Genomic DNA, 25131 nt, shown 5'->3' with positions numbered 1-25131 from the left:
AATGAGACGCATCTTTGCCTCCACTGATTCACTTGCAAAGTGTTGAGTAAAATTATTTTGTTGCAGACCTCCTTTGAGTCTTTTTATTATCACTGCGACACACATAGTCCCCAGTTGGTAACATTGATTTCAAGGCCTTCCCAGATGAGAGACTGGCATTCCACTTAATGTCTATGTTCCATGCTGGCATGGATTGGAGAGTTATTAATGTAGAAATATGGTATTGTAGCTACTAACAGTTGAGGGTTGCGTAGTCTAGACGGCGTTTTTAGATTTTATTATTCTCTTTAACCCGGGCAAAGCCGGGTATTTCTGCTAGTATATATATATATATATATATATATTGTAATCTTCCAATACTGAAACATGTGTAGTTCCTTCATGTTTAATTAATTTAGTGTTAACTAAAGTAGGAGATAATTAAGGAAGTATAGTACACACCCTGCTGGTATAATGGTTATGTCCTTTAAGTATTATTTCGTGATGTGCAAATGGATACCATTAGTTTACTTTCAGATATACTCATTAGGTTTTTTTTTGTTTTTTTTGTATTATCTGAAATAGAATACCCGCATATCTATTAATCCCCAAAACTGAATTATATATATAGTTGGGTGTGTGTTAGTTATGTGTATTTGATTGCATTTACACTTCTCCATAAAATTGTTCAGCTAAAGGCAGTGATGTTGCTGTCATTTCCCCATCAATAAATTATTCATTGGCTTTACGCCTTGAAAGACATGTTAAGGATGAGATTGCTTACTTGAAAAAACAGATAAGGGTTAGCAACAGGAAGGGCATCTGGCTATAAAACAACACCTCAATGATATATTTGACTAACTCATGCTATCATGGAAAAACAGGTATAAAATGAATGAAAAATACATAATGTGAAGAGAGGTTTGTAATGTTTAAATTACAAATATCCAAATTAACAGTATATGTATATGATTATTCTTAACATGCTCAAAATGGTTGTTAGTTTCAATAAGATATACTTTCTGTTATGTGGAGGCGCAATGGCCCAGTGGTTAGGGCAGCGGACTCGCAGTCTTAGGATCGCGGTTTCGATTCCCAGACCGGGCGTTGTGAGTGTTTATTGAGAGAAAACACCTAAGGCTCCACGAGGCTCCGGCAGGGGATGGTGGCGAACCTTGCTGTACTCTTCCACCAAGACTTTCTCTCACTCTTTCTTCCTGTTTCTGTTGTACCTGTATTTCACAGGGCCAGCCTTGTCACACTGTGTCACGCTGAATATCCCCGAGAACTACGTTAAGGGTACACGTGTCTGTGGAGTGCTCAGCCATTTGCACGTTAATTTCACGTGCAGGCTGTTCCATTGATCGGATCAACTGGAACCCTCGACGTCGTAAGCGACGGAGTGCCAACAACAACAACTTTCTGTTATATTCTAATATCTTATATCATATAAAATGGAAGTTTAAGACTGTTTTCTTAAAGTCTGTGATTTTTAATTTTATATTATGATTTTTTAATGGTTTCTAATCAAGAAATATCCAAAGAATTCCTTTGTTTTTACATTTTGTGATTTTGCATTATTTTCATTATATTTTCTTTGAAACAGGTGAAGATGTTTACCATCCATTCTTTGTTTCTTTTTCTTCAGGAATGAGCTGCACAGGTGAGGTTGGCATCTCACCAGTCTTGCTGCAGGTTATTTCACATACCCTTACATCTTCTGAGGTGAATTCTGAAAATTGTCTAAACAATAATTCTCATGAAAAACACCGCGACACCAGTGGATTCAGATTACAGGAATGCAAATCGAAGGATATTAAGCCTAATATCTTGCAGGTCAATGCAAACCAAAATTCTGAGAAGAAAATACTCCCTATTCTACATGGGCTACACCAACCCACAGAATCTCTCATCAGTCAAGTTCAAATGGATTCTAATGGCATCACAGAAAATGTCACGGAGACCACTCCAGATCTAAAGGCAATGCTTAAACTAAAACTTGATCAGGGAGCAAATGTGAAACCCAATTCAAATTCAGTGTTATTCTCACAGAGTGACCCAAATGTTGTAAATGTATTTACAGCAATAAACAACAATGAGAATAAAAGCAAGAATCTGGTTTTTGAATTAAATCAAACCATTAAGATTGATGGAGTGAAGTGTGGTGAACATGAAGAGGTTATAGTGTGTTTCAATCGAGACAGTTCTTCAGTGCCATCTCCTGATAATGATGTTATAGTCTCAGACTCTGACAGCGGCATTGTAGATGCCTCCAAGAAAAGACATTTACCTCCAACAAGCGATCAGGAATCACAGTCTTCTCCATTGAAGTATACTCGTCTTGAAGAAGATGAAAGTGGCAGAGGAGATGAGGAAAACAGCAACAGTACCTCACAGTCTGCCTCTAACATTCATGCAGTCTATATTCATCCAGAAGAAATTGTATCTTTAAAAATTCCAGTTTCTTCAGTGACCAATAGCAATTCTCCATCTAAAGATGCCATAGACAAAGAAAATTGTCCAATCTGTAGTGACAAAGTATCTGGTGAGTTTCACTTTTCTTTTTTAACATTTTTTTTCCCTATGATCACACAACTAAGATGATATATTTTTGTATAAATTTTTTACATTTGTTTTTAAGTGTTTTGGTTCTGGGGAAAACAGTGGAGTTCAAAGTCATCACAGGCCCTCCAAAACCAGTGAGATTGATGTCATAAATGTTCCTATTGCTACGCCTCAGCTATGAAATAAAGTAGAGCATGTTTATTTTCCTTGTCAGTCAAGTAAACTAGAACTCCTTAGTCTTGTAAAGAAAATGGGTAACCTTTCTAGTGCTGGTTCCAGAATAAAATGCACTCAATACACTCTTCAAAGTGATTGGCAATGGAATGGAGACAACATATAGTAAGCTCTTTATTCTTGTAAGGGTAAAATGCAACTTTTCTAGTGCTGGTGTCACACTAAAATGCACTCAATAAAATATGTTTAGATGTATGCACATCTCTGTGTGTGCTTGAAGGTTTGATTATATATGTTTCTGTGTCATCATCATCATCATCATCATCAGACTGATTTGGCATGGCTTTCTATGGCTGAATGCCCTTCTTAATGCAACCATTCTGAGAGTGTATTGGATGCTTTTACGTGCCACAGGCACAGATGCCATTTGCTTGACACTGGAGTGCTTTTACGTGCTGCCAGCACAGGTACCAATTTGCGTCACACCGATATTTGTCATGACTGCAATTTTGCTCAGCTTGATGGGTCTTCTTCTCAAGCACGACATAATGCCAAAGGTCTCGATCATTGCCTCTGTGAGGCTCAACACTCAAAAGGAACTCAGCCACTTTGCCTCCATGAGGCCCAACACTTGAAAGGAATTAATATTTGTGTATATAATTTCTTTTCTCTATCTTGTCTATGTCATATTTAAAACAAGAAGTATTTTTGATTTTCATCTTTCAATTCTTGATAAAGTGATTTGTCCATCTCATTAAAATTTATTACATATTTTTGTATATTAATTATATAATTATATGGATGACAATGTTTGTATTTCAACCATGGAAACAATTGAAATCTTCACTTTTTATTATTGGAGAAATATCCTTGAATAAAAACCAAAGATTCCACAGATATTTCAGAATTCCATTCTAAGCACAGGCATAGTTGTGTGGAAAAACAAAGTTGGCTTGTCAGCCACATGGCTTATAGTTCAGTCCCACTATAGCTCCACCAGGCCAATGAAAGCCTTGTGTGGGTTTGGTAACCATAAACTGAAAGAAGCCCATCATGTGTGTGTGTGTTCATATTTTCCTTGCTTTCACTGGGTTGTAAACAATGGTCTCCTGACTGCAATTTTTGCCTGCAGTCTACCAAAAATCAATACTTGATAGACTGAAAGATTACCTTACTTGGAAATAAATAGGATTGATGACAGAAAGGGCATCTGACCATAAAAGAATTCTGCTCCAGTGTACTCTCATCTCCTCATGCAAGCATGGAAAAGTAGGCATTATAATGTTGATGAATATACACACATTATAATCATGATGATTATATATATCATCATTCATCAGTGTTTAATGTCCATTTTCCATGCTGGTGTGGGTTAGACAGTTTGACTGGAATGAAGAGTCAGAGCTCCAGTATCAACTTTAACATGTTTCTACAGCTGGGTGCCCCTCCTGATGCCAACCACTTTACAGGGTGTACTGAGTGCTTTTATTTTTCATGGCACCAGCACTAGTAACTCACAGGACAAGACCCTCCTCATCTGAATGTGTGTAGTATTGAGAGAGGTGAAAGTATGATATAGTGACAGAACAGATGTCTTACTGAAGAGGAGATACATGGCTTCCTCAGCTGGAACGAGAGAGACAAATGGTGAGTGTACCCTCAAGGTACAAGATAAATCTAAGTGAGAGAATTATGTATACATACATATATAATCATGATAACGGTGATTATTTTCTCAAGATTTATTTAGAATTATGAAACCTTTAATCTGTGCTAAAGAACAACTAAGATTTATTTACTAATACTTTTTGATTTGGAATTTTGCCACAATATCTGCGATAAATAGAAAATATTCAGCCTTGAAAATGAAAACTATAGATTTCATTAAACGATAGACATTAGTTTGAAATTTAGATTGTTTTGTAATTTAATCACTTGATAACAAAATATTTTTTCAGTTTTATGTAACCGTGTTTTGATTTAAATGATATTAAAACTAATGTTTACTCATTTTTATTTTATTTTTAAAATATTGGGCGACTAAAAATCATATATTTTCTAAGGAGAAGTTGTATTAGTGAGAGCACACACGTGTGTGTGTGTGCTATATCAAGTTACCAGTGTAAATTGTTGAACACAAGAGGAACAGAAACAGTCTGATTTTCAAAACTGTCTGGTCATAGCTGGAACACCTTTGATGATAGAAAGGCCTGACAATAACTATATCTAGATATTAACCTCAATCATCATCATCATCATCATCATTTAACGTCCTTTGACTGAGAATTGGTAAGCCAGGAGGCTGCACCAGGCTCCAATCTGATTTGGCAAGGTTTCTACAACTGGATGCCCTTCTTAATGCCAAACACTCCGAAAGTGAAATGAATGAAATTAAGGAATTTATTCATTTAATACCCATCTTTCCATGTTGGGAAGAATTGATTTTTGAGGTAGAATCTTATGGTTGGATGCTCTTCCTGTTGCCAACCATTGCCTGAGCAAAGGAATCTTCATATTCCACAAGTCTTCAAAAGCACTGAGCAACTGTTCATAATGCTGACACAGAATGTCAACATCAACCATTTCACTCAAACTGACAAATAGCAACATTCACGTACATTGCGCATGTGCACACACACTCACACAGATATATGGCTATGTGGTTAAGAAGTTTGCTTTGCAACCATGTAAATTCTAAAATTCTATTGTTATTTTAGAGGTTGGCTTTCTGCATTCACATATTTCCGGCCATTTTGTGTGACTATCTACAACTACTAGATAATACACACCATTTAGTGGCCCTGCAAAATCTATATGCAATCTAGACCAAGGTACGTCAGTGTTGGGCTAAGGTTGAATTTTTACAGGTGGTGCCTTTACTGCCAGGACACAACCCATGCAGGCTTTCACCAGTTTTTCCAATATCCTGATCCATGTTCAGCCAGTAAATGTAGCTTCTCATAAGTGCCTTCATCCTCCCAATTCCTGGATGTCCAACGTGAAATTCTTTCAACATTTGATTTTGTGAAGAATCAGGTACTACAACCCTCTGAGCATACCTAGCATTTCAAATCAGTGTTACGCTCAGCTACATAAGTTTTTTTCTTTAAACATATCTTTCTTGCAGTTCTATATTTAAGAGATGAGGAATTATGTACATTTGAATAGATATTTGTCCTCATCCAGCCTTCATCATGGCATATGGCATAGTGGTTAAGAGCGCAGGCTACTAACCCAAAGATTCCGAGTTCAATTCCAAGCAGTGACCTGAACAATAATAATAATAATAACATCAAAAAATACCTTAGGAATGAGAAGCCAGGTTTGAAATTTTGCCAAGACACCTGATGAAGGCTGGAGGGTATATCAGCCGAAAGAACAAGATGAGGACAAATATCCGTCAAATGTAAATAATATATCTTTCTTGGCTTTAATTTTTAATTCGTTTAATGTGACCGGTAGTTCATGCACTATGTTGCAGAGTATATTTTTTATTTCCATTTCAAATTTTAAATTCTCCGACACCTTATTTGAACTGGCGTATGGACCATTTACATTATTAGAGAATGTTTTTATGGGTAGATTCCATAAATCAAATATCTCAATCTAGTTTGTCCCAAACAGGTTTATAGTATTTTCTGATACATAAACTTTAGCTTTCAGCATCTTCCCACGAAATGTCACTTCTGTTGTCATTTCACCTAAAAATCGTACTTGCTTTCCTGAAATACCACGAGCAATTTTTGACGTTTTCTTGAAAGTAGGCCTTCCAATCTTTTGCCATGTACCAATGTTAATTATCAAGATATCACTTCCTGTATCCAATTGCAAATTCATATTTACGTTATTTTTACAGATACAAATTTTCTTTTTTGACTTTTTTTCTTTAACCAACAATGTGAATTCTTATGTCCTGTTTTGCTACAACCAAAATAATTTTTATTAAAAAGACAATCCCTTTTAAAGTGTATTTTTCCACACCCATAGCATGATTTGAGTCTTGATTGTTTTATTTTCTCCTTGTTTGTTATAGGTCGACATGCCTGTATATTTACATCGTCTCTTTCAGTTTTTTCTGTGTCTTGTCATAGATTATCCTTTGGTATTCTTCCGCCACTGTTTGTAAAGTTAATTTAGTATCTTGCTCTAATTTTGTTAATATTCCAGCTCGTATTTCCCCATCCCTTTACAAAGATTAAATATTTGAACATGTCTGGGGTTAACTCGCTTGGCTTGAATTTTTCACATTCTTTGTTTATGATTCCTGCATACATAACAAAGTCATCTGTTTCATTTTTTTTTCAAATTCTGGCATTCCCAGTGAATGTTGAATAATGAAATCCTTTTGCTGGATATCTCTAATAAGCTAATTGTTTCCTTGAAACAAATTTCTGACAGATTCCCTGGCAAGATGTAATTACAATATTTTTCATGATGTGCCAGTGCTAATTTTCATAAAAGAAGCCTTATCTTCTTTTCCTCTGTCCAACTTTTACATTCTTCCTTAAATATTTCCCCATACTTTCTAAAGTATGCTGGAAACATGATCCTTTCTTCCGGATTATAAACAAATTACCCAATCGAATTGGTTACTCCATCCGCCAAAAATGAACCTGACATGTTCTTTGACAGCAGCAATAATTCTAAAAACTGCTGAGTTTGCTGTTATTGTTGCTATACCGCAGAGGCTAACAGTTCTTCCATGCTAAGAACTTGGAATGTCTCACTTTTATGAAATGGGCGATTTTATATTATTTTTCACTGCGTGAAATTCGAAACCTTGCCTCCACTTTTGTGAAGTGCCTGAAATTATAATCCTTGTCATCACTTTTACAAAGTAAGAGGATTTTTAATATTGCGTGTAGTTCAAATCCTTATCACCACTGTTATGATGTTTTGATATAATTTTAATGTATTTACGTTAAATGATGATGATAATGATGATGTGTTGTATTTAAACCAGTCATATCCAGCCAAAATATTCCTCCTGTTTTATATTCAAACTGGCCAGATGTGTCTTCTCACACCTACCCTATGATGTCATTCTAGAAATAAACAATCACATCATTGAAATCTCAAAGCTACAAGATTATTCATGTTGTTTTGAATTAATCGTGCATTAACAAGCATTTTATCTGACAAAGTAATCTAAATGCGAAAGATTACTTAGTTAATTCCACCACCTTGGGAGTCTTTTGTTGAATTTATTGTGTTTAGATATTTGGGCCAAGACTCCAAAAAATGACCCATCTACTGCCTTTCTTTCCTCAGTTTTGGAGGTTATGGTTATTGTTGATTCTTCAATGACTAAACTATAAAAAAAAAAAAACTTTTAGAAAAAACTTTTGTTCTAAAATTTATTCTTTTTATTTTTGTTTTGTGTTTGTTTATTTAGGTTACCATTATGGTATCTTCTCTTGTGAAAGTTGTAAAGGGTTCTTCAAGCGTACTGTACAGAACAAAAAAGTATATCAGTGTCATCAGAAAAACTGTTGTGAGATAAATGTCTACAATCGAAAGAAATGTCCTGCTTGTCGGTTTAATAAATGTCTTGAAAGTGGTATGTTATTGGAAGGTAAGAAGAATTTCAGTTTTTGTGAATTGCAAATTAACAAATTGTTCCATCAAACATTCAGTTCAATTTGACCCTGTATTGGTTGAATGTCTCATGACATAATCAGAAAAAGTTGACTCACACTCGTTGATCAATCCATTAGATTACATTTGACTAATTAGGTTTTGTTACAGTAATTGTACAGATAATGAAAACTAAAATAGGTTAAGTTGTTTTGATTGCAATTGAAGTATGTGGCTCTAAACAATTATTTTCTTAGTGAAGTTCAAAAAATTATAAAGTAGTAAAATTCACCAAAAACTACTTAGAATTTTTCTAAAAGAAAATAAAAACAAAAATGGGTTAAAATTATGACATCACATTTGATAGCCACTGTCTGGGTTTAGTGCAACAATGGAGTTCAGATTGTTTTAGTAAAATTGAGTTGGTCTGAGGTCAATGTAAACGGTAGGATCTGGGGAAAGTAGTGATGGTCTGCATTAATAATCATTAAATATAAACAATATAAGTAGAATGAACTGGTTTACAATGAAGAAGATGAAAAGTCTGTTTTGGACAGTATACTTCAATTGGGGAATACAAGTAACTATGAATGCTAACTGGTGTTGATAGTTCAGAATAGCAAATAATGTACTAGTAATTAATGTCAGTGTTAGAGAGAAGTGTGAGAGCCAAGACAAGTTCAATGCAGTTACTAAGAATAACTTCAGAGAAAGTTAAGATGTAATGGATGTACTTAATGCTAGAGAAATTATAGTTGAATAACTACTGGAGATAGGGATGGAGTGATGGGGGCAGTGGATAAATTAGAAAAGATAAGAGAATAAACAGATAGTCTTTTATGGTGACACTCTGGTGAGAGGAGTGATGTGATGGGGTAGTTGGTTCCACGCATAAAAAGATATTACCTTTCCGAACTAAGTTTAGACTAGGGAGCATAACCTGACCAAGAAAGATGGCTTAGAGAGAGAGCATGAGAAATTTGGGTTTCAGAGAGTAACAAGATGTGTAGCTTGAATGTTGGTAGATGGTAGGAGGAAACCTGGTTAAACCAAAATCTTTGGAGGTTGGTAAAGAGGAAGCAGAATTGTTCTGCAGACTGATTAACAGATCTCTAATGGAAGTCCCAAGGCTCAGTGAAAGGATTCTTTGCCTTGGAAGATAAGAACTGGTATCAGTGTGGGGGGAGGTCAAAGAACTGGCAGAAAGGTGGCTTCAGACAGTGCAACACATACAACAGCCATACCAACAATCCAACATGCACACACACATGAAACTTATTTTCTTTAATAACAATCTCAGCAAAATCTAATCTCCAAATAAAATGAGCAAATTTATATCAATTAGACTGCATTGCACTCACTGAATTCAAGTTAATTTATCAGCAAGTAAAATGCTATCATTTCAAATTATGGATACAAAGTCTTCTTGCTTCTGGCTCCTTAAAATAGTTCATCTATCTATAACTAGCTTCCATATAAACCATGCTGAGATGTCACGAGTGTGACAAAATCCTTCTATGAGAATTAGGATTTCTTAATTAGTTACAATTATTATGATGATATTAGAATGGGTAATTAGACGAAGAATTCAGAGTTGCACTTGTTGTTTCATCTGATTGCATTTTGCATGCCTTTATTAACTTCTTCTCTCCTACTTTCCATTTACTTTCTAGCTATCCGTCTTGATCGTACACGTGGTGGTAGAAGTTCATATGATGGCTGTTCACCGCATGGTCGTACACGTGATATTGTTGACAAACAGAAACTTCAGAAATTGACCACAGTGAAACCCAACAGTCATCATCAACAACAGCAGCATTCCCAACGGTCAGTGACCATTCCAAATATGGCAATACAGAAAGTTGGTCAGAACAAGGCTAGTCAGCTTGTTGCTATACTAAGCCGTAACAGTAGTTCTGATGACAAAAAACCTTTTGTTCCACAGATTCTTACAGACATTATGAATTTAGAATCATTACTCTGTGATGATGAACCAAACACTCAAATTCTATTGGAAGACCCAACAAGTTACACTTCTCTGATGCAAATCACTGAAGATCGTCTTTACAAAATTGTACGCTGGGCCAGGAATCTTTCTCAGTTTGCATCAATTTCTGTGAGTATTGCTGTATTTTTTTTTTTTGTCTATAACAGTGACTGCGTAATTTTACCTTTTAGTTCGCATTTCAAAAACAATCATAACTTGATATGAATGTTTTTTGTTGTTATTGTTTAGCCCTGCGTCAGCTCTGAGTAGATCAGAGGTGTTCTAGCTGTAACCACCTTGTCTTTTTGTATATCTGGACAACATTGTTCAGTGTGTCCTTCCTTCATCCCCTCTTTTAAGACCTAGTTGGATGTGATATGGGGAAGTTAAATTACTATTTCTTTCAGATTTGGTAAACATGTAACAGCTCCTTCATTGGTTTGTTTGTCTATTGAGTCAGACAGAGAAAGAGAGGAGCTGAAAAAATTGACATTGTATTTCTGACAAAGTAAGAAGCCTGTGAAATAATGTCAGGTCTTCCTATTAACCCTTTTGATAACAACCCACCCGAGACCATTCTGGATCTATGATACAAAAGTTCCTTTTCTAAAACAATCTAAAAAAACCTTCCCATCAAAATTTCATGTTCCAAACAGTAGCTTAATATCAACAGTTATTTTACTAAATCCAACATTAGTTTTGAAATTAAGTGAAGCAAAAGTAGTGTATTTCAGTAGAAATATGATAACAAATAGGTTAAACGAAAACTGGAAGAATGTATCAGAGAGACAGAAGATTTTAAGATTTTAATCCAACAGTGTATCACAGTGGTGATTTTTGTTTCTTTGTCTAATCTATTGTTTACAGTGTATTGCTGGGTTTTTTTTTTATTTACTCATACAAAACAAACCAAGTATTTTTTTCTACCATATTTACTATTAGGTTTAATTATTTTGTAACATTATTTCTAATGAAAATATTCTACCTGTGTCTAAAGAATTTCAAAGGGTTTGGTAAAATAATTGTAACCTATATATTAGTATATTATTCAAGGGTTTGTAATACAATTTAATGGGTCCTCATATAAAATTACAATGGGATTTTTATCAACTGCAATCTGGTGTTGTTATTCATGGAATAAAAATGGTTTTGAGATAGGGAAGTTTTAATTTAGATGTGAATATGATAATACAGCTAGTTCCTGGTAGGATGGTAATATTTGGACCAGGGATAGTCAGAGGTAGGTTGGTATCAAAAAGATTAACAAAAAATTATCATAAAATCTGGTATTATTTGATACTCTCTCAAACTTCTTCCCTGTATATGATTAGAAGTTGTTGGTCTGAGTAAAAAGAATCAAATATCTTGATAGATAAAATATCCACCATTCGGTATTTCAGAATAATTTGAAACATTTTCATCAACAGAAAATAGATCAATCATTGTTGATATCAGATCTAATACATGGCATTGCTACTTTTTAAAACTGGTTTCATTTATCGATTGCAAAAACCTCATTTTAGAAAAAAGTTATTTCTTGTACATGTAATCTTGAATTTACATCACCTTCTCTTACCCTCAATAGCACTAACAACAATAATAAAGAGCAAGATGATAAGATAAAGAAAGTGGAAGAAACCAGTCCATAGCTTTTGCTGCCATCAATCCCAAGGAATCACAGATGACTAAACAACCAAAGTGTCATTAGTTCACATCCTAGTCCAGGGCATTCAGATCTTGATGGTTAGATCTACTGACAATGGCTACATTCACCTTTAAAGATACCTTCAGCTGATATAACTTGTCACTTGACAGTAGTATCACTGACAAATGTTGTATTTCATCTAAGATAGATCTTTATCAGCAACAAAAATTTTCAAGTCAAGAAAGCCTCTATTGAGGTACTCTACCTGCTACAAATAACATTCAGATCTCGCCTCATGTCTCATCCTACTTACCTTAATCCTTTTGTTACCATATTTCTTTTGTAATACACTACATTTTTTTTTTATTGATTCTAAAAACACAAAGTATTACTGTCATTATCAAAACTGGTATTTGGAATAATAATTTAAAATGAAATTTGTTTGAAGTTTGTATCCTCAAGGTAGGAGCAGTTTTGGGGCAGATTGATATGAAAGGGGTTAAAATACATGAAATAAATATGTACTGGGTAATTCAGTACTGGATACATAATATATCAGAAAAGCAGATGGGATGAACATGGCTTAAATGCAAAATCAGTTTTCCAAAGCTTCTAAGGTGAAGTCATAATTTCTTAAAGACTTTTGTCCCTCAAATATATTTGATTTTCTTTTTATTTTCCAGACTGATGATCAAATACTGCTACTTCAGAATTGTTGGTCAGATCTTCTTCTGCTAGAGTGCTGTTACCGATCTAAAGAGAAACCATCTGAAATCCGCCTTGCTCAAGGAGCCACTCTTTCAGTGAAAACAGCAAAATCTCTTGGTCTGGGCAGTGTAGTGTCAATGGTTGTTGAGTTAGCTGAGCAGTTAAACCGACTTAAAGTAGATCTTTATGAATTTGTTGGTCTGAAAGTATTGGTGCTCATCACTCCAGGTAAAGGAATTTTTTTATCAATTATCTCTTTAGAAATTTTTCCTTCCTTTCATTCATTCCATGTATTGTTAATGTTAACTCCTTGATTAAGAGTGAATTTACCTTGACAGTATTTGGTTGAATGATTTGATCTTCTAGTTAGGTGAAATATTGAAACGTTTAGTTGTTTAATCTTTGATTGCCCTATTCTTTTGTTTTTATGAGGTTGAAGGATATTTGAAATGAGACGTCAATCTGCAGAAAAGTGCCAGAATCTCTACGTTTCTACAAGAACCATCAGAAAGATGTTTGAGATCTGAGGAGACTTGTTACCAAACCTCTGATAATATCTCATCATCATCATTGTTTAATGTCTGCTTTCCATGCTGGCATGGGTTGGACAGTTTGACTGAGGTCTGGAGAGCCAGCAGCTGCACCAGGCTCCAATCTGATCTGGCAGTGTTTCTACAGCTGGATGCCCTTCCTAATGCCAACCACTCCGAGAGTGTAGTGGGTGCTTTTTACATGCCACTGGCACAGGATCCACTCAGGTGGGCCTGGCATCGATCACGTTAGGATAGTGCTTTTTATGTACCACCGGCATGGGAGCCAGTCAGAGGGTACTGGCATTAGTCACATTCAGATAGTGCTTTTTACATTCCACTGGCACAGCGAGCCAGTCAGGGGACACTGGCATTGACCACGTTCGAATGGGGGCCAGTTGGGGCACTGGCCACAACTTCGATTTTGGTTTTACTTGACTCAACAGGTCTTCTCAAGCATATCATATTGCCCGATGCATCAAGGGTACTCTTAAATGGGCCAGACATACAACACTGGCATCGGCCATGACTGTGATCTCACTTTAGTTGCCAAGTCTTCTCAATCACAGCATATCTTCAAAGGTCTGTCTACTGTCATTGCCTCTGTGAGGCCCAATGTTCGAAAGTCATGCTTCACCACCTCATCCCATGTCTTCCTGGATCTATCTCTTCCACAAGTTCCTTCCACAGTGAGGGAGTGGCACTTTCTCACACAGTTATCCTCATCCATACGTAACACATGACTATGCCAGCACAGTCGTCTCTCTTGCACACAATATTTGATACTTCATGTCCAACTTTTCTCTCAGGGCACTTACACTCTGTCATGTATGCACACTGACATTACACATCCAGCAGTTCATACTAGCTTCATTTCTTTCAAGCCTACGCATGTCCTCAGCAATCATGGCCCATGTTTCACTGCTGTGTAGCAGAGGTAGGAGCTCCTTGAACTTTGCCCAGGCAATTCTTATTTAGTTAAATTAACATGTAATACCCATTGTATAATGATAATAAATAATAATTATTATTTTGGCATAAGGCCAACAATGAGGTGGGGGGTGTCTGTTACATCAACCCCAGTATTTGAAGAGTACTTTGATCCTTTCAGGATTAAAAGAATAAAGACAAAGTTGGGATTTGAACTCACAATAATAATAATGTTGATTATTTAGGCACAAAGCCAGCAATTCTGAGATGAGTGGGTAAGTCATAATCATCGTCTCCGGTATTTGACTGATGCTTTATTTTATCAATCCTGGAGGTAAAGTGGACCTCATCAGAATTTGAAATCAGAATGTAAAGAGCCAGAAGAAACACCACAGAGCATTTTATCCAACATGTTTACAATTTCACCCACTCACTGCCTTCTTGATTTGTAATAAATTAGCTGGCCCTGTGCCGTCAAAAATTATGGCTAATTGTAGTATTTTATATATAGATAAAGACAAAAGATAGAATATGGATGGTAAATCAAATTAATATACTTGTCAATGTTATCTAGAGGTTGTCTTTTGAGATGTGACATCAATCATCGTTTGTTACTGAAAAAACGCTGGTTCACATACAAACAGTCACATACTTCCCTTGTACACACACATATATACTCACACAGAGTTGAAACGCTGTTTGATTTTTCTTTTCAGCATTGAATGTTCACCATCTCACTTCCATTGCACACACACCTCCCTTTTACATATACTCACACAGAGTTGAAACACTCACTATCAGTTTGCCATCACCCCTTCCTTTCATTCATATGTTGTGACAGAGAAAAACACAAGTGTATTATTATAGTAGATCCTTTCTACTGTAGGCACAAGGACTAAAATTTGGGGGGATGGGGATAGTTGATTAAATTGACCTCAGTGCTCAACTGGTACATATCAAACCCTGAAAGGATAAAAGCAAAGTTGACCTCGGCAGAATTTGAACTCAGTATATTAAGACATGCAAAATGCCACTAAGCATTTTGCTTGGTGTGCTAATCATTCTGCCAGCTCACTGCCTTAATTATTTCTACTATAAGCACAAGGCCTGAAATTTTAGAGGGAGGGAGCTAATCAATTACATCAACCCCATTGCTCAAAGGATGAAAAGTAAAAGTTGACCTCAGCAGAATTTGAACTTGGAACACATAGCTGGAAGAAATACTGCTAAGCTTTTTGTTTGGTGAACTAACAATTCTAACAGCTCAACACTCTTAATAATAATAGTTTTTAGCTTGGGTATGATACCAGCAATTTTGAAGGGAGTGAGGTTAGTTGATACCATCAATCTTGGTACTTGACCGGTACTTTGTTTTTCATCCCTCTAGGGAAGAAAGGCAAAGTTGACCTTGATGGAATTTGAACTCAGAACATAAAGTCACAAGTTGTATTAATAATAATTTTTGTGAGTTATGTAATTTTTTAGATTGGCAAACAGCCTAACCATCTTATAAGGTGGCATAAATAGACTATTGAATACATGGTTGTGATCTATTTTAAGAAAAACAAACCTAGAGGTACAAATCTTAACAGAGTAAGACATTTAGTATGAGATCTACCATTTCTGCCACCCCTCCATCCTAATTATTGCTATTAATAATTACAACAACCATCATTGATAATTACAGAAACATCATATAAACAACACACTACCTTTGGTTAAATGTTGAGGCATCTTTCATGATATCCTATTAGACTATACTTCATGTTGAATAACTATACTCTATTCCATTCTATATTTTCTTTATGAAACTGTATCAGTGACAGAAAATACTTCAACTCTAAACTATTTTCGACGAACATTTAGAGACAGGGCATTCAATAAGTGGGGAAAGACAGACTCACTTTTGATTACATCCAAGAAGTCATTCAGCTGAAAGACATAAAAATAATTTTCTTAAATAGACACAAGGCCTGAATTTTGGAGAAGGTAGCTACTTGATTAAATTGACCATAACCCCCGACCAGTGTGTGACTGATACTTTATTGACTCCGAAAGGATGCAAAGCAAAGTTGACCTAGGTGGGATTTGAACTCAGAATAAACAGTCTATTATTATTATTATTATTATTATTATTATTATTATTATTATTATGCTGTGTTTGATATTCCTTGTCCAACTAAGTTTTTTTTCTTCTTTTTTCTCCTCAGATGTAAAGGGTTTGAAACATCCAGAAACAATCAGAGAACATCAAGAAAAGCTATGTGAAGCATTGGATATGTACACGGGTAGCCATTACCCTCAACATCCAAACAAATTTGGAGAAATGATCCTTACTTTGCCCATCTTGTCTCGTATCAGCATTAAAGGAAAAGAACTCATAACAGACACTCAGCTTAATGACATTTCATCATATGGGCTTCTCTATGAACTGCTGAAGGGGGAGAATGCTACTAAAGAATCTCATAGCACTCCAGAAAATACTTGAAACATTGCAGATTGAAATTCAATTTGTTTTTATTCCTGTTACAGTTTGGTTCTCTAATGGGTTTTTTTTTTTTTTTATCTCTTCAAACTGTCGCTGTCGATAATTATATCATGTCACTTCAAAATATTCCTATGGGCAAAAATCTCACCACCTCATTTTTGTAATATTTTTTGACTGTAAAATGCGTGTGTGTGTGTGTGTGTGTGTGTGTGTGTGTGTGTGTGTGTGTGTGTGTGTGTGTGTGTGTTGCAACTTTGTTTATCACTGCTTAATTATTTTACAAATTTCTCTACTGAAAATTATTTATGTTCATAATTTCCATAATGTAATGACTTATGTTTTTTTTTTCTGTCATTAATTATTATTATTATTTAATGAAGATTATTTTCCAAATGTAGCAGTGTTGTGATTCACCAAACATTCGTAACGAGTAAATTTCTTATTTAGAGGGCTAGTCTAAATACTTTAAAAACAAAAAAATTAGATGCTTTTTTTTTTTAGCCACCAAATTGAGTTTTTAATAGACAAATTTTAGTGGATTTCTATTTTTTTGTTTAGAGGAATTATTGATTAGTATTTTGTTTGTTTTTATAAAATGAATTCTGTATTTGTTTTAGTCTAGTATTGTAATCATTAAAAAAAAACAAAACAAAAAAAACTCAACTCTCATTTCTCTGCCACCACATTTCATATAACCTTATGTCTGAGAGGCTTCTTTCCCTAATGTCAAATTAAACTGTGGTTTAAAATCAGTTTCTTTTAAATAAATCAGGTAATTAATATTCAGAAATAACTATTGAATTTTAAATGATCTGACATTAGTACACAAGTGTCTTGAAGGTTAAGTTTCCAGGCAAGAGAAATTATTGTAAAATATATCATGTAAATACATTTGAGAAGCTTACGGTAATGTTCTTGTGATAAATTCGTTTAAATGAAAATTTATAATTTCATATGCGCATACATGAGGGGGTTTTTTGTTTCGTTTTGTATTTTTTTTTTCTCTCGACTAAAATATCTTCCCAATTTGGTTGAAGGTCAGAGCTGGAATCTGTACAGTTTTATCAACATTTTAAGCTTGATTGGTGCAAAAGAGTGAAAAAGTGAATTAAAATGTCAACATTTGTCATTGGCAATCATTCAGATACAAAAATATATCATCAGTTTTCATTTTAAACTATATTTTTATGATTCAGACATTTTTTTAAAAGTCAGTGTTTAGAAATTTTGGGAATCCAAATGGGAAAAATGGTCAAACTCGCTCACAAATTAAGAAAAGTAAAAATGTGTTTCTGCAAAAACCAAAAATATAAAAAAAGAAAAAAGATGGCAGTGATCAGTTTCATTTTCTGTTGCCATGGTTGCATGTATTTTTATGAAACTCACCTGCATTTTTAATTATCTATACACACAAACATGCATGTATGTGTGAGAGAGAGAGTGTGTGTGTGAGTGACAGGATGAGAGAAAATTTGTACAGTGTCCCTAACATACATTTTTATTATTTCAACTTATAAATGATCTAAAACCCTAATCTTTCCACAGTAAATAACAGAATGTTACTTGAAACAATTTATAAAATCTCAGTCGGGATTTTTTTCTCATTTTTTTTTTTACATTGTCAAACTCAGCTCTAACTTTGTAAAAGTTCTGAGGCTTTATAAAAAGTAAAAACAATACAAAAAAAAATCAAATGAAAAAATTTGATTATATTTTTATGGTTAGAAAATAAATTCAATATTATTTCTATACATGTCCTTGGTTCCCCCATATAATTACTGAACATCACAGTACTGTTTGTAAATCTTACAGCATTATACTGGTTATTTTATATGGTCAATTGTAAATTAACAGTTTGTGTTAGACAAAACCCAGGCAGTTTTCCTTCAACAGATTTATGGCACAAATATATCTGATCAAGAAAAAACATTTAATTGGTGTATCTAGCTTTGGCTGTTCTATTTCTATCATGGCTATTCTGATTTAAGACTTTAAAACATTTTGAAGAATGTGTGGAGTTTGTTGGTTGCTACATCAAGCAGCTGAAATAAGTGTAAAAGCCATCTTGCTAGTTTATCTATCTCTTCAATTAGCTGGCTAATAGGCTTCAGAAACTAAACGTAAGTAGTTTCAATCCTATTTGATGACAGCTAAAATGTTATTTACTCATCCTACTGATGTCAGGATGGAAAGTGGATATTAGATAATGATAATGATGATCTATTGGCCATAGAAAACTCTAAAACACTTTCTCTTCCAAGTCAGTGAAGTTCAGTTCATAGTATACAAATTAACATTCACTGTGAGGCCTTGCAGCAGTCGTAGGTTAGGAGTTACATTGCTTTGCTTTGAACTATTGTTCAAGGTCATTTACAGTAACTGCAGATATTATTATTATAGCGGCAAGCTGCCAGAATCGTCAGCACACCAGGCAAAATGCTCAGCGGCATTTCGTCTGTCCTTACATTCTGAGTTCAAATTCCACCAAGCTCGACTTTGCCTTTTATCCTTTCAGGGTCAATTAATTAAGTACCAGTATAACACTGGGGGAGGTCGATGTAATCAGCTAGTCCCCTCCTCCACAAAATTTCAGGCCTTGTGTCTTTAGTAGAAAGGATTATTATTTATTATTATTATTATACAAACTTGTCCTGTTAACATCATTATATTTTATTGAATTCAAATTGAATATTTGATGACCATTTGAATTTGGAATGATTTGATTAAACAGCCATAAAATTATGTTAAGTTCCCAGAAAACTGTATTTACAATACAGATTCACTCTATTAATATGGTTTTCTTTTAACTTCTTTGTACCTATAATTTCCAGCCACAGTCAGTAGCATGGAAGGTAATGGCTACGCTGGGCTGGCTGGTCCATGGCACATTTACATGAACATAAAGACTATGGTTGTGACCCAACAACACACTAATGGTTAGAGGACATTTTAGTTGAATTTTTGGATAATGAACAGCTGTTAGAACTAATAGTTAGTTAACTAGAATTGCTGAGTGGAAACTATAGCCTATAAAATTACTTCTTTTTTTTTTCAATGTAGAAGAGATATGGGTATATTATTAATAATTTCCTTAAATATTAGAATTATTGTTCAGCTAGAGCAAGAGTTGGCAAACCAGGGTAAATTACCCCAAGTGGGGGTAAAAATGAAATTCTTGGAGGTAATGAGGACTCATTAGACATAAGTAAAATTATATAAAAAATGTGTTCCTTGTTACGAGAGAAATTTTTCTTCTGGCAACACTGCTTCTGTCCAATGTAATGGACATGTAAATCGATTCAATAAACCTTTTGAATTCAAAGAATCTAGGATTTTCTTCCATTCAAATCAAGGAGGTAAAATCGGCGTAAATATATTTTGGGTTAATTGGTTAAAAAAAGTTCCCCGACCCCTGAGCTAGAGAATGAAATGAGGAAATATAACAGATAAATCAAATATGATGTTTAATAGAGAATGTTGAGAGAACACAATAATAAAAAAGGTAACTAAGAAACTGTTTCATAGGGAAATGTATTTCAACATACCTAGAGTTTTAGGTATCAGACTTGAAAATTCTGGTAAAGCAGTGGACCCAAGGATGGAGTTACACATGTCAAAATGTGTGTCAAATAAGAAATACCGCCAATAACCAGTCAAGAGAGCCTCTCTAGGGTTACCCAACTTGCAAGAAATAGAAGTGAAATCTCACATTGTGCTTGAAAAAAATGATGGGATGGTCATGTTTGGAGCATCTTGATCGTAAATCTGAATCTTTTCTTGTCCAACCATGACTGGGAATGAACAATTTTCATATAAGTCATACTTTGCTTAGTGTTTAGAATGTCATCCATAACTCAACTATTTCTCTTTTGTTTTATAAAATAAAAACATGGCTGTCCATACGTTAATGAAGATTTATAGGTTTGAATAACCAGTTTTATGACATTTTGTAATAAAGTTTAAATAACTAGATATTGCCTTAAATGGCTTTGATCGATGGAAACAAATTATGGAAGCAATTTTTAACTGTGGTCATAAACACGTCATTTTTGTATTTCATTTTGGTTCTTTTTCTTTTTTTTAAATTAACAATATCATTCCTATTTAAAGATTTTCTGAAATACTTTCTAATCTTATAAAATAAGTAGAGTTATAAATATTTCACTATGTTTGTATAGTGTTTTCTATTTACTAATACATATAATAGTGGTTCGTTGTGACTAGGTACAAAACGATGTTAATAAACAAAATTAAAGGTGACTGACCTAAGATGATGACCAATTGTAATCAAATTTTACAATGGATTAAATTAGTTGGAAATTCTTAACTTGATTAAGGTTTAAACATAGTTCAGTATATTATACAAGATAAATGGAGCTTAGTGTGTTGTCAGAAGAAAGAAGTGTTCCAAAGTTGAACTTCCTAAACCAAATTCTATATTTTTTCTAACCACGTTTTGTGTGTGCATGTATTGTGTCAAGAAGAAGTAGAAGGTGTTTGTAATTTTCTTATTTGTCAGAAAATAATCAAGAATTCCTTTTATAAATCATTTGTATTTCTGTACGTATGGTTGAGTTATGTAAACCGCTGTCTACTCTATGGAATTAAAGATTTGTTTGTTTTTTTTTACCTTTCTTTTATGATTTTTTTAAAAAACTAAATGTTTGATATTAAAATTTTTAGTAAAATCTGTAATAGCAAATTAAAACAAGTTATAGATGTTGACAGTCCTTTACTCTTAGCTGGGCTATTCATAACGCACAGTCATAAATAGCACAGCTAAGGGTGAAATGCAGAGCAGACTGTTAAATCTCTACCTAACATATTGAGTTCTATACCAAATAATGTTTGCACTATGTAAAATATATTATTGATATATTTTACTATTATTACATTATTATATATAACATTTAATGATGATGGTTTGAATCTGTATAATTTTTCTAGTTGTAAAAACCTAAATTAACTTCTATATCACTAGATTTATAATCCACTAACAGGTTCTTTTGTGCCTGTAATTTTGGTATTTTCATATCTCAAATGAAAAATATGAATACATTAAAACATTTTACTCAGCAGTTTTAGTGTAGACTGTCAAAATCTACTTATTTTTCCTTTTTTTTTTTTATTTATTACTTTCCTGATCTTTTAATGAGTTGATTGTATTGCAAAAGACAGCTACCAAAGCTAAACAGAATAGTCTTGGGTTGTGTGGAAATCTCCTGATATCTGGGCTACTGCTGTTTTTCTAACAGAATTAAGTTGATTCTGTTGTATTTGGTCTTCCTCAAATCAAGCTGTCTTGATGTTAGTGCCTCCAAACTCTGCAATTGGTCATCAACTGTGCCAAGTTTAAAAAGTTAAAGATAAAAAAAGCTGACCATCGAATCTTCACTGACTTCTTTATTTTTATGTACCTGAGAGTGTCTAAGCACATTTCTTATGATTATGTTATATTTAACAACAGCTTTGTATGGTGTCATTGTGTAGAATGGTAGTTCTAGAGACATTCATTTCATTGTCTGCAATCATTATTCTAATTGGCTTAGTTGACATAATCATAATAAAACCATGATGACCCAAATGTCATTGCATTCCTACAACTGAGACTAAGCAACAGCTTGTAACAAACAATGACTACCTGAGTAAGCACAGTGCTGTAATCCTTGTAACTTTTGAATTCAGATGAACAAGATTCTGCTGCTAACTGCAGGCAGGAAGAAGCCTAAAACCCAGTTCTCTCACACCTGTTATTTTCTACACTGACATCAAAAAACATATAGTCATGAAGTATAATAGCAATTAGCCACAGAACATCTATAAAACTGCTCCAGTATGACACTCAAACAATATGTGTCCCTAATATAATACACTAACTTTATAAACACTCTTGACTCTTTTCTTACATCCAAATACAGCCTTTATGGTCTCTGTCCTATTGGTTACTCAAATAACCATTATTTAATCTAGACAACACACATTTGCATTGTACAACATACCTTGTCTCTTTGCTAGCTGTTGAAATTCCTCCAGTCTTGAACCAGTAAATCTTAGCCAAAACTATGCTTCACTTCTGACCCTAAGCAGGAGACTAGATAAGAGGGTTTCTACTAAATATGCAGCCACACCCTATTCGTTAACACTTTAACCATATAACTCAGTCTGTAGCACTTGTTGCTGATAAAGTTATCTTATTTTTTACCCTCTGATTTTTAGTTATAACATCCCACTGCAAACACACACTCACCCCAAAACTCTTCCCAATTACTACATTTTTCTCATGTTTCAACATACAATGTCCACACACACCGAACGTGGAAATGTCATCAAAGGAGCCCTTTATGAGATCACTTGACCTGCATATAAATGGCAGCCTACTATCCCTCAAATCACAGCCTATCATCTCAAAATAGGACACATTGGATTATGTAGTCCAAGGTACACTATGCCTGAAAAAAAAAAAAAAAGGCTGAGATGGTCTTAACTAGATACTGATATACCTTTGATCATAGGTCTTCTCAATCAGGGACAACTTAGTACTAAACAACATCTCTGATTATTCTAACCCAATAAGTTGACTAGCCCTGGTGGTGTTACTTTAATTTCTCACAGTCAGTGACTTTCACAATTAACTTTTCTATTCACCAAACTCTTAAGTATCTCTCCAGACATTTACATTTGACGGATATTTGTCCTCATCTTGTTTGTTATTAATACAACGTTTCAGCTTATATACCCTCCAGCTTTCATTACAGGCATATGACATAGTGGTTCAGAGCTACTAACCCCAAAATTCCGAGTTCGATTCCAGGTAGTGACTGGAATAATAATAACATTGAAAAATACCTTAGGAATGAGAACCCAGGTTCAAAATTTCCCCAAGACACCTGATGAAGGCTGGAGGGTATATCAGCTGAAACATTATGTTAACAACAAACAAGATGAGGACAAATATCTGTCAAAAGTAAATAATGTACATAATTCCTCATCTCTTAAATATAGAACTGTATCTCTCTCTATCTCTCTCTCCAGGGTCTATCCCCAAACATGGTGTATGTCTCATTCCTAAGGAAAACAACCTCTGTTACTGTACTATCCTGTCACACTAAATTCCAATATCACAAAGATGGAGACAGTTGCCTTCAATGCCTTAAGTCTTTCTACCTTCTCATTTCCTACCACTGTGATTTCTGCAAAGCCAGATCTACAACGGATTTGCTCAGTGAAACTAATAACATTTGCAAAATTATATATTGTTTCACATAGTAATCTCTTAGCTAAGTTCCCCCATCTCTCTTGTCAGACCAATTCTTTGCAATGGTTGCTCATTGCATCTCTCTCTTTACCACATTCTGTCACAATTCAGTTATGTCTTCCACACTTTTGTACATTTCTGACCCACAGGCTGTTAATTCTAACTATAGAACTATAGATGTTATATCTAATTCCACATATGTTTCATTCAAATGCCACACTAGACACACTGCCTCCATGAACAGAGACCTTAAAACCAACTTACTATCCTTCAGTGTCACAAAACCACAATGACTACTTGCAGTCTTAGACTAAACCTTTCCTACACATGAACAACAACTAATAAAGCTTTCAAAGTTGCTACAAAGTACAAGGCCACACAACCTCTGATCATTTCTCAGATCAACTTCCTATTGTTAAAATTGCATCCCAAACATAAGGACAATTCTTCCTTCTCATGGTAAAAAAAATATTCAGTTCTGATCAGTTGGTCATCTTCTACAAAGCTAAAATAAGACCCACATTGCAAAACTGCTCACATATGTGACATGATGCTACTATTACATGCACAAATGTACTAGCCTGCACCCCAAAGCAGGGAAGTACTTGCTGAATAACTAGCATAATAGATGTGCTGTTTCTTCTCTTGTTATTACTATGACCTCTGACAGTCTGAACTAACAAACTGCATACCCTTTCCACTTAACCTACCAGGCTGATTTTATCTCTCTTTTTCATCCCTACACAAATTCTCTACCAAACCACAGAATTTTTAACTAAACATCAACTGCTTCTTTTGTCATCAGCATTTTAATCTTTGTGGTCTTTCAAGGGTCATGAATTTTGCTCCTTTTTCCCCTGCTATAACATGAACACCCGAATACAGCAATAATCAAATGACAATACTTCTTTGGCATACTTATTTAATTGCTCTCTAAAGACTAGAAGAAAAATCAGCCTGGGTGTAAAGGAAAAGGAAGTAACTTGTACAGAACTAAATAATAAATGGTATTACTGCTGCTGCACCGATATTTTGCCACCCTTTGTGTGTGTGTGTGAGTATATATACATATATATATATATATATATATACATATATACATATATATACATATATATATACATATATATACATGTATATATATACATATATATATATATACATATATATATATACATATATATATACACATATATATATACATATATATATACATATATATATACATATATATATATACATATATATATATACATATATATATATACATATATATATACATATATATATATA

The 25131-nt window shown here is 34.2% G+C and overlaps 1 protein-coding gene across 1 annotated transcript in view; it reads left to right on the top strand.

The window, feature by feature from the left end:
- LOC106880102 (nuclear hormone receptor FTZ-F1 beta) overlaps positions 1 to 21212 on the top strand; it is a 45240-nt gene extending 24028 nt beyond the window's left edge. The window contains exons 2-6 of the mRNA XM_052975508.1: positions 1628 to 2524; positions 8114 to 8293; positions 9969 to 10411; positions 12611 to 12863; positions 16306 to 21212. Of these exons, the coding sequence (XP_052831468.1) occupies positions 1628 to 2524; positions 8114 to 8293; positions 9969 to 10411; positions 12611 to 12863; positions 16306 to 16583 (2051 nt within the window). The 3' untranslated portion in view covers positions 16584 to 21212. The remainder of the gene's footprint in view (positions 1 to 1627; positions 2525 to 8113; positions 8294 to 9968; positions 10412 to 12610; positions 12864 to 16305) is intronic.
- The last annotated feature ends 3919 nt before the right edge of the window (positions 21213 to 25131 follow it).

The sequence above is a fragment of the Octopus bimaculoides genome, chromosome 1 (assembly GCF_001194135.2).
Source record: "Octopus bimaculoides isolate UCB-OBI-ISO-001 chromosome 1, ASM119413v2, whole genome shotgun sequence".
NCBI lineage: Eukaryota > Metazoa > Mollusca > Cephalopoda > Octopoda > Octopodidae > Octopus > Octopus bimaculoides.
Note: the sequence above shows the minus strand (reverse complement) of the source record. Positions and strands in the feature narration are given on the sequence as shown.